The 15,774-nt window shown below is 46.8% G+C and overlaps 1 protein-coding gene across 1 annotated transcript in view; it reads left to right on the top strand.

Moving 5' to 3' along the window:
• The window catches only part of NSDHL (NAD(P) dependent steroid dehydrogenase-like), a 38,536-nt gene extending 23,030 nt beyond the window's left edge, over window positions 1–15,506 (top strand). Inside the window, exons 7-8 of the mRNA XM_040323650.1 lie at window positions 11,471–11,573; window positions 14,247–15,506. Of these exons, the coding sequence (XP_040179584.1) occupies window positions 11,471–11,573; window positions 14,247–14,579 (436 nt within the window). The 3' untranslated portion in view covers window positions 14,580–15,506. The remainder of the gene's footprint in view (window positions 1–11,470; window positions 11,574–14,246) is intronic.
• The last annotated feature ends 268 nt before the right edge of the window (window positions 15,507–15,774 follow it).

Raw genomic sequence — 15,774 nt, 5'->3', positions numbered from 1 at the left:
TGTTGTAGATTTTTCCTTTACTTTCTCTCTGTTGGAATCTTTGCAACTGTGACATTAAATGATCTGATATTTCTCTAACGGTGCCCCAGATATTAGTAAAAACCCCACAAGGGTTCTAAACCTTCCTTACTATTATCCACAAATTTAAAAAAGGTTTGTAAACACTTTATTTTATAGCACCTTGCTCATTAAACGATTTTCAGTGTTCTATCTACTAGATTATGCTACATATGTAGTGACACGTCATACTGAACAACTATTTTTAAAGCGCAGACTTTAGTGAACTTTAACCACTTCCCAAACGCCTCATGTAGATATACGTCGGCAGAATGGAACGGACAGGCACATCAACGTACCTGTACGTGCCTGCCTAGACATGGGTTGGGGGTCCGATCGGGTTGGGGGAGCGATCAGGGACGACGACGGCGCGGCTATTCATTTATAGCCGCTCCGTCGTGATCGCTCCCCGGAGCTGAAGAGCGGGGAGAGCCGTGTGTAAACACGGCTTCCCCGTGCTTCACTGTGGCAGCGTATCGATCGAGTGATCCCTTATATAAGGGAGACTCGATCGATGACGTCAGTCCTACAGCCACACCCCCCTACAGTTGTAAACGCACACAAAGTGAACACTAACTCCTACAGCGCCCCCTGTGGTTAACTCCCAAACTGCAACTGTCATTTTCACAATAAACAATGCAATTTAAATGCATTTTCTTTCTCGTACATCACGGGACACAGAGCAGCATATTCATTACTATGTGGGTTATATGGAGTACCTTCAGGTGATGGACACTGGCAATCTCAAACAGGAAGTGCCCCTCCCTATATAACCCCCTCCCATAGGAGGAGTACCTCAGTTTTTTCGCCAGTGTCTTAGGTGTTGGTCATGGAATAGCTTGTCTCCTACATCCTTGGGATCAAGGCAGGCTAACCGGATCTGTCCAAGGTGCCTCAGAGCCAAAGTGGACAGTACCCGGGCCCCAAACCGTGGGGTTTTGCCCATAATGCTTCTCTTTTTAGAGAGCTGGACCCTGGGCCCAGGACTTAGAACCTCTGCGGTACCTAAGGTAACCTGTTTGCCAGGGTGCTATATGGGCCCAGGACAGTGGGTTCCTTTTTAGGACCCCAGGGCCTGAAGGTCTAGTACGCCACCCACGGAGATGGGGGAAGATTGGACCGCTTGCTATGCAAAGTCCTGCGGCATGGAGCAGGTAAGAAAGGGGGGGCCTGCGGGACTTGGTTCGTCGGCAGGCTCTCTAGGGAGATCTTTGGGGGATGTGCCTGAGTATGCTCTTGCATTGGCAGTTTTGGGCCACTATGTCTATCAAAGAGACAGGATGGTCTGTGTATGGGCTCCCATGTGTGATCTTCCTAAAGATATGTGTTGCATTGTAAATTGTCTGCTGGGCGCTGGGTTGGGAAAGGAGCTGTGTGTTAGCTATGCTTTCCCAGGACTGGGGGGTCAGTGACTCACCTGAGGCCTTACCTGTCTGGGTGCCGTGCGGTGTCCTCCTCCAGCATGTCAGACGCTTCCGGCGTGGCCCCATCCTCCGCAACAGGGGCGCGCGCGCGGGCGCGCGCCCTGTAATATAGGCGCAGGGTGATGATTCGCGCCGTTGTGGAGAAAGAGGGGCGGGACATCCGGTCTCATAAAAGGAAGGGGCGGCCCTTCCTCTATGCTGTGTAGCTCAGTTGCTTGCTGAGCTTGAAGGAGGAGGACGCAGAGCGGTTGCAGTGCGGCTGAGGGCACCCAGTGGCGCAAGGAAGTATTGCAGTTCTGGTGAACAGAACTAGCTGTGTGGTTACTAGCCTAAAAAATTCCTTATACAGCAGATGGATACTTGCAATTTTTTGAGGGAAGATAGCATGTTTTCATAAAAAAAAAAAAAAAAAAAAAGGTTTTTGAAAAAAAAAAAAAAAAAAAAAAAAAAATATATAGGAAACATACTGGTCTTCCCGTTTTGGTTTTTGGACGTTAATTGTTAATACCGTTCCCTAAAACCGTACTATTATTTTCTCCTAGCTACAACCATCAAGGGTTGTAAGCAGGGGTACCTCGGTATTGTACCATGGCTTCCAAGGGTTCAGGATCAGGGGGTACAAAAGAAAGGGGCCCCCCCTCAGATTCTGACGGTTCAGATCGGCCTATGCCGGTACTTTCCCCACAGGTTATTACACCATTGGGCACCTTGGTTAAGCCATTAGGGAGATCTGGTGCTGAGGCTACATCAGATCCACCCAACCCTGTGTTTATCACAGAGAGTATGCTAGCCGCCTCCTTGGAGGGGCTAGAGAAAAGATTGGCGGCTATGATAGCCAAATCTACACCGGGTAAAAAGCGGACTAGGTCTCCGTCGCCTGAGTGTGGACCCTCAGATGCTGAGGTTCTCTCCCCGGGGGGATTTGAGTTGCAGGAGGATCATTTGGACCGGGACCAAATTGGTTCAGAGGTTGAGGGTTCGGCTAATGAAGAGCCTTGCTCGGCCTCCCAAGCGGAAAGCTTCTGGGTTCATTCTCTGACAGACATGGTCCACTTGGCGTTTAATTTGCCTTTACCGGAACCTCAGGGTCCGGCCGTATCATCTTTAGGCTCTTTGAAAACGCCTCGCAGTAGCGCTGTTTTTCCAGTCCATCCTCTTTTAGAGGAAGTAATCTTCCAGGATTGGGCACGACCAGACAGAATCTTTTTACCACCTAAAAAATTTTCCGTCGTCTATCCTATGGAAGAAAAATTTGCCAAAAGGTGGACTCTCCCAGTGGTGGATGCCGCCATCTCCTGTGTAAATAAGTCCTTGACTTGCCCGGTAGAAAACATACAGGTGTTTAAAGAACCGGTTGATAAGCGTTTGGAGACGCTTTTAAAAGCATCCTTTACTACGGCGGGTGCAGTAATACAGCCAGCGGTGGCTGCTATTGGAGTTTGTCAGGCACTAACAGACCAGACAAGACAAATGCTTAAGGTTATTCCGGCCCAACAGGCGGAAGAATTATCTGATATTCCTAGAGCCATGTGCTTCGCGGTGGATGCTATAAGGGATTCCATCCAGCAAGCGTCTCGTCTGTCACTATTTTTAGTACATATGAGAAGGCTCTTATGGTTAAAGAACTGGGAGGCTGAGCCCCCATGCAAAAAGCTCCTGGCAGGGTTTCCCTTCCATGGAGAACGACTCTTCGGAGAAGATCTGGATAAATACATTCAGACTATTTCAAGTGGCAAAAGTACACTTCTACCAGTAAAAAAGAAGGTCCGGGGACCTGCGTTCAAACGGCAGCTTCCCCCTGCTCAAGGGCCCGCCAATTCCAGGCAGTATCGACGGCCTCCTGCGAGATCATACTTTAACAATAAGCCACCAGGACAAGCCTTTGGAGGCAAGAAGCAGTGGTATCGTAAACCAGCAAAGACAGCCCCTAAGTCTGCCTCATGAAGGGACGCCCCCACCCACGAAGGTGGGGGGAAGGCTGCGTCTTTTTTCAGAAATTTGGGAGACCGACATTCCCGACAAGTGGGTCCGGTCTTCCGTGGCCACAGGCTACAAATTAGAATTTCTAAAAATCCCTCCACCTCATTATCAGGAGTCGAGAGTGCCAGTCGAGCCGACAAAAAAGGCCGCCTTAATGGCGGCATTAAATCATTTGCTTTACCAAGGCGTGATAGTAGAGGTACCAGCCCAGGAACAGGGGCTAGGGTTCTACTCCAATCTGTTCATCATCCCAAAGCCCAACGGCGATGTCAGGCCAATCTTGGACTTAAAGGGATTAAATGCATACTTAAAAGTACGCTCGTTCCGGATGGAATCCGTGCGATCGGCAGCCGCCGCACTTCAGAAAGACGACTTTCTGGCCTCCATAGACATAAAGGATGCTTACCTTCATGTGCCAATTTTTCAGCCACATCAAAGGTTTCTACGCTTCACAGTGGCTCGGCGTCATTTTCAATTTGTGGCACTCCCTTTCGGGTTGGCTACGGCTCCTCGAGTATTCACCAAGGTCCTAGCTCCAATTCTAGCCAACCTAAGAATCCAGGGGATCATTGTCCTAGCATACCTGGACGACCTTCTAATCATAGATCATTCATCTCCTGGCCTGGAGCGAGCAGTAGCTCTCACGGTTCGATACCTAGAGAGGTTCGGTTGGGTCCTAAACCGAGAAAAATCAGCTTTCCAACCCACAAAGAGGTTGGAATATCTCGGCATGTCATTAGACACGGAACAACAAAGGGTGTTCCTGCCTCGAATAAAGGTCGAGGCTATCAAAGAATTGATACATCTGGTTCTAAGCAAGAGAGAACCAACGATTCGCCTATGCATGCGATTACTAGGCAAGCTAGTGGCCACCTTCGAAGCGGTGCCATACGCTCAAAGTCACACTCGTGTCCTGCAGGCAGCCATTCTGTCAGCATGGAGCAAGAGGCCACAGGCCTTGGAATTTCCGTTGCCACTCTCATCAAGAGTCCGGCAGAGTCTGTGTTGGTGGTTAGACCCTCAGAATCTACTGAAGGGAAAATCTTTCAGCCCCGTGACATGGAAGATAGTGACCACAGATGCCAGCCTGAAGGGCTGGGGAGCGATCTTGGATGGGTGCACTCACCAAGGTACGTGGGCACAGGAGGAGAGTCAATTGCCCATCAATATCTTGGAGCTCAGAGCTGCTCGGCTAGCCCTCAGGGCTTGGACCTCCAAATTACAGGGGTTCCCGGTGAGGATACAGTCAGACAATGCCACGGCTGTGGCATATATAAATCACCAAGGGGGAACCAAGAGTCAAGCAGCTCAGAGAGAAGTGAGCTTAATTTTCCTATGGGCAGAGAATCATGTGCCCTGCATATCGGCAATATTCATTCCCGGGGTGGACAACCTGCAGGCGGACTTCTTGAGTCGTCAGACTCTGTCGCCAGGGGAATGGTCTCTGCATCCGCAAATATTTCAGATAATTTGCCAGAAGTGGGGAATGCCGGACGTGGATATCATGGCATCAAGGCTCAACAAGAAACTAGACAGGTTCATGTCCCGGACTCGGGACCCTATGGCCTGCGGGACCGATGCGTTAGTTTACCCTTGGCATCAGTTCGATCTTCTATATGCCTTCCCTCCGCTCCAGTTACTACCCCGCCTGTTGCGCAGGATCAGGGTGGAGCACAAGCCAGTCATTCTGATAGCTCCAGCATGGCCCAGAAGGGCATGGTACTCACTAATCCTAAAGATGTCAGTGGGAGACCCTTGGACGCTTCCTCTACGACCAGACCTACTTTCACAAGGCCCGATCCTCCACCCTGCATTACGGCGTCTAAATTTGACGGCCTGGCGGCTGAATCCCTGATTCTTAGGGGTAGAGGTCTATCTAGACAAGTAATCTCTACCCTGATTAAGGCTAGAAAGCCAGTCTCCAGAGTAATTTATTACAGGGTTTGGAGGGCCTATGTAGGCTGGTGCGAGTCCAAGAAATGGCTTTCCCGCAAATATACCATTGATAGAGTATTAAGTTTTCTCCAGCTAGGAGTGGATAAAGGATTGGCATTAAGCACAATCAAGGGACAGATTTCAGCTTTGTCAGTGTGGTTTCAGAGGCCGCTGGCCACCCACTCGCTGGTTAAGACCTTCATTCAGGGGGTCTTGCGTATTAATCCTCCGGTTAAGTCACCACTTTGTCCGTGGGACTTGAATCTTGTTCTGTCAACTCTACAGAAACAACCCTTTGAGCCGTTGGCTGAAGTTCCTTTGGTTTTACTAACAAGGAAGTTGGTATTTCTGGTCGCCATAGTTTCCGCCAGAAGAGTATCAGAGTTGGCAGCCTTATCTTGTAAGGAGCCATATCTTATTCTGCATAAGGACAAGGTGGTTCTCCGTCCTCATCCTTCCTTTTTACCAAAGGTTATATCCAGTTTTCACCTGAACCAGGATTTGGTATTACCATCCTTTTTTCCAAAGCCCACTTCCAGAAAGGAAGGGTTGCTGCATACCTTGGATATTGTCAGGGCCATGAAGGCCTATCTTAAAGCTACAGAGAAGATGCGGAAAACAGATGTGTTATTCATTTTGCCAGATGGGCCCAAGAAGGGGCAGGCAGCTGCAAAATCCACCATTTCGAGATGGATTAAACAGTTAATTATTCAGGCCTACGGCTTGAAGAGGTTGCCTCCTCCGTTGTCAGTAAAGGCCCATTCTACCAGGGCCATGGGCGCCTCCTGGGCAGCACACCATCAGATCTCTATGGCTCAAGTATGCAAGGCGGCAACCTGGTCTTCAGTCCACACGTTTACAAGATTTTACCAGGTGGATGTAAGAAGGAATACAGATACAGCCTTTGGGCAGGCAGTGCTGCGGGCTGCGATTTAAGACCCTCAGAATCGGGGGGCACCCTTGAGTTAAAATTTAAGTTTAAATTTAATTTTCTCAACTAAGTTGGATTTATTATTATTTGAGAGTATCTCTGAATTAAATCCTTGTGTCTTGGGAAGATTTCTCCCTCCCCTCAGTAAAGCATTGCTTTAGGACATCCCACATAGTAATGAATATGCTGCTCTGTGTCCCGTGATGTACGAGAAAGAAAAAGGGATTTTTAATACAGCTTACCTGTAAAATCCTTTTCTTGGAGTACATCACGGGACACAGAGCTCCCACCCCTCTTGTGGGGACCATTTTGGGAGGCATACTGCTTGCTACAAAACTGAGGTACTCCTCCTATGGGAGGGGGTTATATAGGGAGGGGCACTTCCTGTTTGAGATTGCCAGTGTCCATCACCTGAAGGTACTCCATATAACCCACATAGTAATGAATATGCTGCTCTGTGTCCCGTGATGTACTCCAAGAAAAGGATTTTACAGGTAAGCTGTATTAAAAATCCCTTTTTTTGCTGTGAAAATGACAGTGGTCCCAAAAATGTGTAAAAATTGTCCGAAGTGTCCGCCATAATGTCGCAGTCACGAAAAAAAATCGCTGATCGCCGCCATTAGTAGTAAAAAAAAAAAAAATGCAATAAAACTATCCCCTATTTTGTAAACGCTATAAATTTTGCGCCATCCAAACGATAAACGCTTATTGCGATTTTTTTTTGATTTTTTTACCAAAAATAGGTAAACGAATACGTATCGGCCTAAACTGAGGGAAAAAAATTTTTTTTAGATATGTTTTTGGGGGATAGTTATTATAGCAAAAAGTAAAAAAATATTGCATTTTTTTCAAAATTGTCGCTCTATTTTTGTTTATAGCGCAAAAAATAAAAACCGCAGAGGTGATCAAATACCACCAAAAGAAAGCTCTATTTGTGGGGAAAAAAGGACGCCAATTTTGTTTGGGAGCTACGTCGCACGACCGCGCAATTGTCTGTTAAAGCGACGCAGTGCCGAATTGTAAAAACCCCTTGGGTCATTTAGCTGCATATTGGTCCAGTCCTTAAGTGGTTAAATACTGTTTGGACCAAAGAAACTATCTGCTTCACTAACATATGGAGTACCTGTCAGTGCTGTATGTAGCCTCAGCTACAGGGCTGTGTTCTGGCAGCAGGATCTCTGATTGGCTGATGCGGATGATGTCACCATCTGTGTCTCAGTGAATCAGAGGAAGCCATGTATTTACAAAGCTTCCTCTAAATGGCTGAGCAGTGCTCAATCTTAATCCAGGAGAGGGACGCGTCCTGCTGCCAGCACTCAGCACTGTATACTGTATGTAGCTGAGGCCACATAGAGTTCTGACAGCTGCTGCATGTGTTTTTGAAGGAAATAGTTTATTTAAAACATATGTTTACCTTTTTGCTAACACGTTACCCTCATATTTAGGGTGCAACATGTTACCAAAGAGCACCTGCCTGCACTTCTCTGATCACCCGCTGTCAGGCCTCGTACACATGATAGGTTAAACAGAGGACAACGGTCTGATGGACCGTTTTCATCGGTCAAAACTAGGGTTGTCCCGATACCGATACTAGTATCGGTATCGGGACCGATTCCGAGTTTTTTCGGCGGTACTCAGACGCCGATACCCCGCCCCGATACATAAATAGAATACTTGCCGCCGAACGCCGCCCGCCGCCACGAAACGCCGTAATCCGCCGCCATTCGCCTCATCCCCGCTGCCGCCGACTCTGTAATACGGGCGGGAACATTACAGCTTTGAATAGCTGTAATGATTCGCACCACGCATAGACACTCCCCCTCGCTCGGGTGAACTGTCCAATCCCGAGCGAGGGGGAGTGTCTATACGCAAGGGCGGCGCCAATCATAACAGAGATTCAAAGTTGTAATGTTCCCGCCCGTATTACAGAGTCGGCGGCAGCGGGGATGCAGGTAAGCGTGACATGGCTGGATGGGGGGAGACGCTGGATGGGGGGAGACGCTGGCTGGATGGGGGGACGCTGGCTGGATGGGGGGTGACGCTGGCTGCATGGGGGGACGCTGGCTGGATGGGGGGTGACGCTGGCTGGATGGGGGGGGACGCTGGCTGGATGGGGGGACGCTGGCTGGATGGGGGGTGACGCTGGCTGCATGGGGGGTGACGCTGGCTGCATGGGGGGTGACGCTGGCTGGATGGGGGGTGACGCTGGCTGGATGGGGGGTGACGCTGGCTGGATGGGGGGGGACGCTGGCTGCATGGGGGGTGACGCTGGCTGCATGGGGGGTGACGCTGGCTGCATGGGGGGTGACGCTGGCTGCATGGGGGGGTGACGCTGGCTGCATGGGGGGGTGACGCTGGCTGCATGGGGGGGTGACGCTGGCTGCATGGGGGGGTGACGCTGGCTGCATGGGGGGGTGACGCTGGCTGCATGGGGGGGTGACGCTGGCTGCATGGGGGGGTGACGCTGGCTGCATGGGGGGGTGACGCTGGCTGCATGGGGGGGTGACGCTGGCTGCATGGAGGGTGACAATGGCTGGGGGAATACATTGCTGGATGGGGGGTGACGCTGGCTGCATGGGGGGTGACGCTGGCTGGATGGGGGGGTGACGCTGGCTGGATGGGGGGTGACGCTGGCTGCATGGGGGGTGACGCTGGCTGCATGGGGGGTGACAATGGCTGGGGGAATACATTGCTGGATGGGGGGTGACGCTGGCTGGATGGGGGGTGACAATGGCTGCATGGGGGGTGACAATGGCTGGGGGAATACATTGCTGGATGGGGGGTGACAATGGCTGGATGGGGGGATACATTGCTGCATGGGGGGTGACGCTGGCTGGATGGGGGTGACGCTGGCTGCATGGGGGGTGACGCTGGCTGCATGGGGGGTGACGCTGGCTGCATGGGGGGTGACGCTGGCTGGATGGGGGGTGACGCTGGCTGGATGGGGGGTGACGCTGGCTGGATGGGGGGTGACGCTGGCTGGATGGGGGGTGACGCTGGCTGGATGGGGGGATACATGGCTGCATCTGTGGGGGGACATCGCTGCATTTGGGGACACATTTTAAAAAAAGTATCGGTATTCGGTATCGGCGACTACTTGAAAAAAAGTATCGGTACTCGTACTCGGTCCTAAAAAAGTGGTATCGGGACAACCCTAGTCAAAACCGATCGTGTGTGGGCCCCATAGGTTATTTAACCATCGGTTAAAAAAAAGCTAACTTGCTTTAAATTTAACCGATGGATTCCTAACCGATGGGAAAAAACGATCGTTGGTAGGCACAACCATCGGTTAAAAATCCACACATGCTCAGAATCAAGTCGACGCATGCTTGGAAGCATTGAACTTCGTTTTTTTCAGCACGGTGTTTTACATCACTGCGTTTTGACACGATCGTTTTTTTAACCAATGGTGTGTAGGCGCGACGAGCCATCAGTCAGCTTCATTGGTTAACCGATGAAAACGGTCCATCGGTCCGTTCTCATCGGATGGACTGATCGTGTGTGCGCGGCATCACAGTTTAAAAAGAACAGCCGTCTGTGAATAAATGAACTTCAACTACCGCCTGCCACTGCGACAGATGGCTTGTAGTTCTCAATGAACTGCGAGGATGCTGCTCTCCTAGTCCATGGATCTTCCTGCTCTCCAGAAACACTAATGCCGCGTACACACAATCGGACATTCCGACATCAAAACCGTGGATTGTTTTTCCAACGGATTGTTCACTCAAACTTGTCTTGCATACACACGGTCACACAGGTCACACAAATGTTGTCGGAAATTCCGAACGTCAAGAGCGCGGTTACGTACAACACTAAGACGATCTGAGAAAAATTAAGTTCAATGATTCCGAGCATGCATAGGATTTTTGTGCATCGGAATTGGCTACAGACGATCGGAATTTCCAACAAGAACTTTTGTTGTCGGAAAAATTGAGAACCAGCTCTCAAACATTTGTTGTCGGAAATTCCGGCAGCAAATGTCCGATGGAGCCTACACACGGTCGGATTTTCCGACACCAAGCTCACATTGAACATTTGTTGTCAGAAATTCCGACTGTGTGTACACGGCATAAGATTCTGCAGGATCCTGGCATTACACCGGTGTTAGGCTGATTGCGGTTGCAATGCTCTGCAGGCTGCAGAAAAAAAAAGCTAATATTTTTACCTGCACATATGGAAACTGTAGTCACGCTTTAAGGTCACATTCACATATTATTATTGGAACAAAGAAGAAGTTGCATTTACAAATGTTATACTTCTCAGGACACGTTCCTTGCATTTACATGTATCTGTGTTCAGAGTATCTAATCTGCCCCTGGGAGCCCTGATTTCTGTGCAAGTAATTTAAATGCAGCGTACAGTGGGAATTATATCATTCCAATATATCTTTACATGTGTTTAGAAAAAATCCAAGAAATCGCAAGTATGTCACTGCCTGTCTGGATAAGGACTAAACCAGTGGTTCTGGATGTTCAGTTTGACCCACAACCATGAGGAATTATTTTCATGTCCCAATTTCTTAAAGCGGAGTTCCGGCCACAATTTCACTTTTTAAATATAAATACCCCAGTAATACACAAGCCTAATGTATTCTAGTAAAGTTAGTCTGTAAACTAAGGTCCGTTTTGTTAGGTTGTTACAGCATTTACACACTTTATAAAATAGAAATTGACTGGGGCCATCTTAAGTGTGGGCATCATGAAGCCAGACTGTATGACTTCCTAGATTTCAGCCTTGCAGATCTAGCACATGCTCGGTGCTGCACAAGCAGTGTCAGATCAGGTTTCAGCACCTGTGCTGTCCAAGTCACATGATTCTTTGAGTGCACAGACTCCTGGAAAGTTACACCCACTACATTCCCAGGAGTCTGTGCGGTGTAGGTTAGGAAGCATTAAGCACCTAGGTGCAGGAAGTGGGAAGATTAACTATTCTGCCTAGCAACAACACTTTGAAGGCATCTAAAAAAAAAAAAAAAATTTGTAAAGGACTAATGACATTTTTTTAAAACTACTGATGTAATGTTATATTTATGGGTGGAACTCCACTTTAATTCTTTCAACCTTTGAGTAAGTTGGAGAGTTGGTCATATCCACTCATGTATCCACAAAGAAAACCTTGCTTATTGCTATTAATTTTTTTCCAGGAATGGGCAGAATTTGGTGGATTTTACATACGTGGAGAATGTAGTACACGGTCACATTTTGGCAGCAGAATATCTACAAAAAGACTCTCCTTTATGTGGAAAGGTAAGTATTGTAGCATTTGCCTATTGTATCAACTTCTGTATGTTTTTTTTTTACTTTTCAATGAATTATTACCATAGAACTCCAGTCAAAAAGTCTGTAAAGCCAGCCATAGATGGTGCGAATCTCGGTCGGTTCAGCAGAGGCCGAGATTCGACCGATCTATGGGCAGGTTGGTTGTACCCAAGTCAACAGCCAGCCTGTCAGATTTTTTACATGCGATTACTGCTGGCAGCTATGGCTGCTAGCAATAATATTGTGTTCTGAAAGCCAGGAAGACTTCCTGCCAACAGAACACAATAATCAACGCCTACTGTGTTGATGGAAAATCAAATAATTTTCCCCTGTGGTCGAAGGAAAAAAAAAAAACCGCAAAATCTATGGGTTGCTTGTTGTCCGAGTCCCCAGGGGAGAAGTTTTTTTCATTCAATTCCTGTAGGAAGTTAGTGGGACAGGAAGTTAAACAGTGGAAAGAAAAGCACTCCAATTAGTAGAGTTGGCAAGGGTTATAACCTTCCAATCATTTTTGTCCCAGTGACCAGACTATGGGCAATAAAGTAATACTTTATCACCCTGATATCTGTTTGTACGGTCAATAAATTCATCCTCAAAGTTCATAACGGAAACTCTAAACTCAGGTTTTAGTCCATTTCTTAACAGCTTACAAATACTGGGTATTTGTTACATTAGATGGCTGATAGGCTGCTAAGATTCTACTTTTTTTATAGAAAATAAAGTTGTGATTTCCATCCCTCGAGTGTGAATTTTGAAGATGAATTTCTCAACTGTGCCTATAGCTACAGAGGTGAATGAGGGCTTGTTTAAAGCACTTTTACAGCTTTTTGTAATAGGTGTAATTAGTGTGCATTGTCTAGGCACAGGCTCATTTTAACCTAAAAAAAATAGTTGGACTCATGTTCTGATGTTAATTTTGTTATAGTTTTGTCCCCACTCGTCGTGAAAAAGGAGGTTAGATGAGAAGATAGAAAGGCAAGACAGAGGTTTCCCAGGATACAAATGCAACTGTGAAAAGGAAGTTAAAATCTACAGCATGATACTGTAATGAAGATACATTCATTTCAGACATGCTTAGGAAAGCAGAAATTGCATTCCCCAGCAGATATAGTACTATTTAATGTAAACAATGTGGGAGGAATTTATTAAGGCTGGGACGTCTGTGCGTGGCAACCAAAGAGCTTCTAGCTTTTATTTTGAGAGCTTAAAGGGGTTGTAAAGGAATTTTTTTTTTTTTTTTAAATAACAAACATGTCATACTTACCTCCGCTGTTGCAGCTCGTTTTTGCACGGAGTTGCCCGGAATCTGGTCTTCTGGGGTCCCTCAGCGCCTGTCTCTGCTCCTCCCCGAAAGAACTAACCCCCTTCATGCGAGTGAGCTTGCATGGTGGCTAGTTCTTGTGGCCGCGCTCCCGTTATACAGCCGGCGCCCCCCTTGTATCACTTGGCCCCGCCCCCCGCGTCATTGGATGTGATTGACAGCAGTGCGAGCCAATGACTGCGCTGCTTTCAATCAACCAATGAAGGGGCCGAGAAGCCCTGCCAAGAAGCCTGCGCGTTCACGGTGCGGGACTTTCGAGGGTAAGTAAACAGGGGGCCGCTAATGCTCGGATGTTTTTTCATCCTAATGCATAGAATGCATTAGGGTGAAAAAACATGTGTCTTTAACCCCCTTGGCGGTAAACCCGAGCGTGACTCGGGGTTGGTTTTTCATGTTCAGATCGGTATCCCCGAGTCACGCTCGGGGTGGACGTGCAGAGTGTGCAGCGGCGCGGCTTACCTTCTCGCTGGATCCACAGGCAAGTTACTTACCTTGTCCCTGGATCCAGCGATGCCACCCCGCTGTGTGAGCAAGCGGGACCTCCTCGCTCGATTCACAGTCTCCCCGTGTGCCGCCGATCTCCGTTCCCTGCGACGTTACGACGCACGGGAGCGGAGAACGGCGCCAAATTCAAAAAAGTAAACAAACACTTTACATACAGTATACTGTAATCTTATAGATTACAGTACTGTATGTAAAAAATACACCCCCCTTGTCCCTAGTGGTCTGCCCAGTGCCCTACATGTACTTTTATATAATAAAAAAATTTCTTTCTGCCTGAAAACTGTAGATTGTCCAAAAGTGTCCCTTTATGTCAAATGGTTTTAGATCAGCTAGAAAACGGCGATAATAAATTATAATCACTTGCAGAATTGTGTGATAGCGATTTGTGGGGAAATTCGTCATAAAAAAAAAAAAAAATGACAGCGACAATTCTGCAACTGAGCAAATTTCAGTGATTTTGAGTTGATTACATTATTGAATAATTTTTATTATAATTATATTATTATTTGTTATGATTATTTATAATTATTTATTATATTATAATTTATAATTTTGTTTTAAAAAAAAATCATACCCGGGATGCCTACAAGACTCTTGCCTGGTCAGATTTAAGTGAGTTATTTCTAAAAATTACAGGCCTACAGTATAAAACGCCAAATTTCCTTGCAAAATAATTGTACCGCTTTTGGTACGTAATTCCAGACAGAATCATACCGCCAGGGAGGTTAACTGAACAAGCTGAAGCTAGAAGCTGATTAATATGCATGGTTACTATGTTTTTTTTTCAATTTCTCTTTTTTTTTTTTTTTTTCAAACACTCTCTTTTTCTTTCTTAGGCCTACCATATCACGAACGATGAACCCCTCCCATTTTGGACATTTATTTCCCGCGTCCTGACTGGCCTGAATTACGACGCCCCCAAGTACAAGATTCCTTATTGGCTAGCTTACTACCTTGCTTTGTTTTTGTCCTTTTTGGTGTTTATTGTTAGTCCAGTTATCAAAATCAAACCAACATTTACACCAATGAGAGTGGCGCTGGCCGGGACCTACCACTATTACAGCTGTGAGCGGGCCAAGAAAGACATGGCATACAAACCGGTGGTCAGCCTGGACCAAGCCATTGAGAGAACCGTTCAGAGTTATCCACATTTGAGAAGAGCAAGCTAGGTTTCAGTTAACTGCTGCCTTTGAGATTTTCTAATTTAATTCATCACATGGGGCATTTAGTTCTGCTTATCATTTTTTAACAAGTGTCTCAAAATACACTTGGTCACACACTGGCTGAATATTTGATGCAAAAAAAGTTTCCATATGCTGTTCACAGTCGCCAATATGAGGCTATCAATGAACAAGAGAATTCTTACCGACTGAAAGTTCCATCAGTTTCAGTTGCAATATTCATAAACTGTGTAGCGCTGCCTTTCATATGATACAAAACCAAAAAGCCTTGTTTAATATAGTTGATATATCTGAAATAAAAAAAATAGATTTACTCCATGTAACGCAAATTTCACTCTGCTCTAAAACATTTAGGGCCAGTTCACATCATAGAAATGCGTTCCAGGTGCTTTTATTGCATGTGCGTTTTTGGTACGTTTTAATGCAGTCGGTGCTTTTTTCCATACCTCTTCTTTTTTATTAAGCTTAGATAAGGACACGTGTTTTCCAGTGCGTTGTTGGTGCATTTAGTTGTGTTTTTCAGTGTTTTTACAACGCACTGGAAATGCATGCACTGGTGTGAACCATGCCATTGAAAATCATATAACCTACTTTCCATGCAGAAAAAAAATGCACTGGACTGTATCTGGTGTGAACTGGCCCTTTGGGTACATTTTTAATCTAGCCTTGCAACATCTTTTTGTCTTAAGAATGGCTTTACATTATACAATTTTAATTTACCAAAACCATATAATACGAGGTCAAACCTAAAATGCTTTGAATTTGTGTTCTAACCAGGCAGGCCCTTGCACTACATTGAAGGTAAAGCTTATGTCAAATATAGCACTACCTACAAGATTGCACTTCATCCCCAGCGCAATGATAGACGCAAAGATCTCTGGTCACAATAATAAAGTGGAACTAAAATCGGCAATTCTATTCGCCTCCACCTTCCATTGATGCATTGGTTATATCCCTTGCCAGCCGCTGTCATCTTCTCCCTGGTGCCGGGTTTACGGACTCTTGATTTGGCTGGTAGGACCAACATCATCCCACGCATGCACATATGGGAGTCAGTCATTCCAGCACAGCCAGAAAGTTCCAGGAATGCATGCTGAGCTGTGCATGTGCAATTCAGTGTCCATTCAATAGAAAGCTGCGAGCAGGCAGGTTAAGTATCTATTATTACAGAATAAGGCCCCTT

The sequence above is a fragment of the Rana temporaria genome, chromosome 9, assembly GCF_905171775.1.
Source record: "Rana temporaria chromosome 9, aRanTem1.1, whole genome shotgun sequence".
Taxonomy (NCBI): domain Eukaryota; kingdom Metazoa; phylum Chordata; class Amphibia; order Anura; family Ranidae; genus Rana; species Rana temporaria.
The sequence above is the reverse complement of the archived record's forward strand: the minus strand, read 5'-3'. Positions and strand labels throughout refer to the sequence as shown.